The following is a 1954-nucleotide window of genomic DNA, read 5'->3' on the forward strand; positions in this document are numbered from 1 at the left end:
AATACATCTGGCTCACGGCTCCCCTTCCCCTCTTTGTTCCCTGGAAGGAGAAGGTTTTCCTCCCGGAGATGCTATCGCTCTCTGCCTGGATAGGTCAGCAGGGCTGGGAGCTGCGTGTGTCCTCCCATCGAGCCTCCAATTCCCTTCTTCCCATTGTTTTCTGGACTGGAAGAAGTTGCTTCCAGCCCTCCCCAAATGCCAGGCAATGCCTGGACCTCCGGGCTCCCCAGACCTCTCCGTGGCCCTCTCGGAGACAACCTGGGACTTTGCCAGAGGCATCAAGCTGCTGAAGGGAAGGGGAAAGCTGCCTGGTGCTGCTCATTGCCTCCGCTAACTGCCCCGCACCAGCCCGGGCTCGGCTCCGCAGCAATCCCGCAGAACTGGGGGCAAACCGGGGTGGGTTTCCACAGAGTGGGGAGCACATTTGCCTTCCACCCTGCCCCATGACTGTTCCAAATTTAGCCATTTCCTGAGCTGGTTCCAGATCCTGAATTAACCCCAAATTCCTCCCAGCACATGGGGAGGGGGCAGGGTCTGCAGAGGCAACGGGATTTTCATCACCAGTTGGAAAAAAACAACTGTGATGGGGGAAACTGGGGAGAAGAGAGGATTAGAGGCGTCCCCACAGATCCCTGCAGGCTGAGCTGGATCCAGCCCCACAAGGACAAGGGGATTAGCAACAGCTGCCCCAGGCCCCCCACTGCTCTCCGCATCCCACATCTTCCGAGCATCCATCCTGGCCACTTCTGGGGCACCGCAGCTGGGAGGCACCCAGTGGGCACCCCAAAAGCAGGGCCCAGGGGCTGCAGGTTACCTGATTTCAGGATGCTGAAATCCAGGACCTTCCCGGGAGCAGGGTTGGGGTTCGGCCAGGTAAGCGTCCTGGGATGGGATGACGTAGGGATACTCCGGGGGGGGTCCTCGTGGCTCCAGCCCCTCAGGGTGCTGCCCTCGGAGGGCAGCAAGCTGGTGGTGGCGGGAGAGCTGGGGGTAGCTGTGGGAGGCGCTGATGGGGCTCTGTGCTTTGGCCCCATTCCTCTCCAGCGACATCCGCATCAGCCGCTCGCTCAGCGACCGCACATGGCCATGCTTCAGGTCCTTCAGCCCCTCATCGGGGCGTCGGGCGCTGCTCTCGGCCCCACGCGGACTGTTTTCACCCCAAATTCCCAGGCTGGCCCCTCCAGGCTGCTGGCCGCCCCGCTGCAAGGCATAGTACTGGGAATGCGCCTTGGCCTCCTCGTAGGTCGGGAGCTCCTCGCCCTTGTGCTGGGGTTGGCAGAGCCGATAAACGCTGTTCTCCAAGTAGACGTGGTCGGAGTGATGCTCCTGGCCCTGGGGCTCCTGCCGTGTGGATTGCTGAACCATTTGGCTCTCCTCTGGGCTGAGGCTCTCCAGGGAGGAGCGGGGGCTGCCGGAACCCCCGGCACTGCCACGCAGGGCCTGCTGCTGGATGGCCAGCAGCGTGCGGTTCTCCGTGAGGTTCCCATAGCGCAGCTGCTCCTGGATCAGGCGGTGCAGGACCGTCCCATTTGAGTCCTCCGCCGTCCTCATCTCTGCCCGCGCCGTTGGCAAAGCCACGTTTCCACCCGAGAAGGGCGTCCTCAGGGACCTTAGCAGCAACCAGCCACGCCAAAGCACCTGTGCGGGGAAAAGAGGGGAGAATTGGGAACCGGCCCAGGCAGCACAGACCCTCATCGACAAGGGTTTGTTTTCCAGGAATCCCGCTCAGCACACTGGCGAGCTGGCTGGGACGTGCTGGCCGGGCAGGAGCCTGTGGCGGTGGGGGGGCGGGCATAGCCTCCCTGCTGTCGTGGCTGAGTACTGGCGCTCTCATCACACCCATGGCCGGGGCTGGCTCCGAGGGCCGGGGCTGGGGCTGGCTCGGGGGTTGGGGCTGGTTCCGGTGCTGGCTCGCCACGCACCCGGGACGTCCCCCAGGGACCGGCGCTGAACC

General features: G+C 63.7%; 1 protein-coding gene across 1 annotated transcript in view; it reads right to left on the reverse strand.

Annotated features, from left to right (window-relative positions):
* Positions 1-1596, reverse strand: part of AMOTL2 (angiomotin like 2) — a 6822-nt gene extending 5226 nt beyond the window's left edge. The window contains exon 1 of the mRNA XM_009322904.1: positions 815-1596. Coding sequence (XP_009321179.1) covers positions 815-1551 — 737 coding nt within the window. The 5' untranslated portion in view covers positions 1552-1596. The remainder of the gene's footprint in view (positions 1-814) is intronic.
* Positions 1597-1954: the final 358 nt, after the last annotated feature.

Source organism: Pygoscelis adeliae, unplaced genomic scaffold, assembly GCF_000699105.1.
Source record: "Pygoscelis adeliae isolate BGI_AS28 unplaced genomic scaffold, ASM69910v1 Scaffold554, whole genome shotgun sequence".
Classification (NCBI taxonomy): domain Eukaryota; kingdom Metazoa; phylum Chordata; class Aves; order Sphenisciformes; family Spheniscidae; genus Pygoscelis; species Pygoscelis adeliae.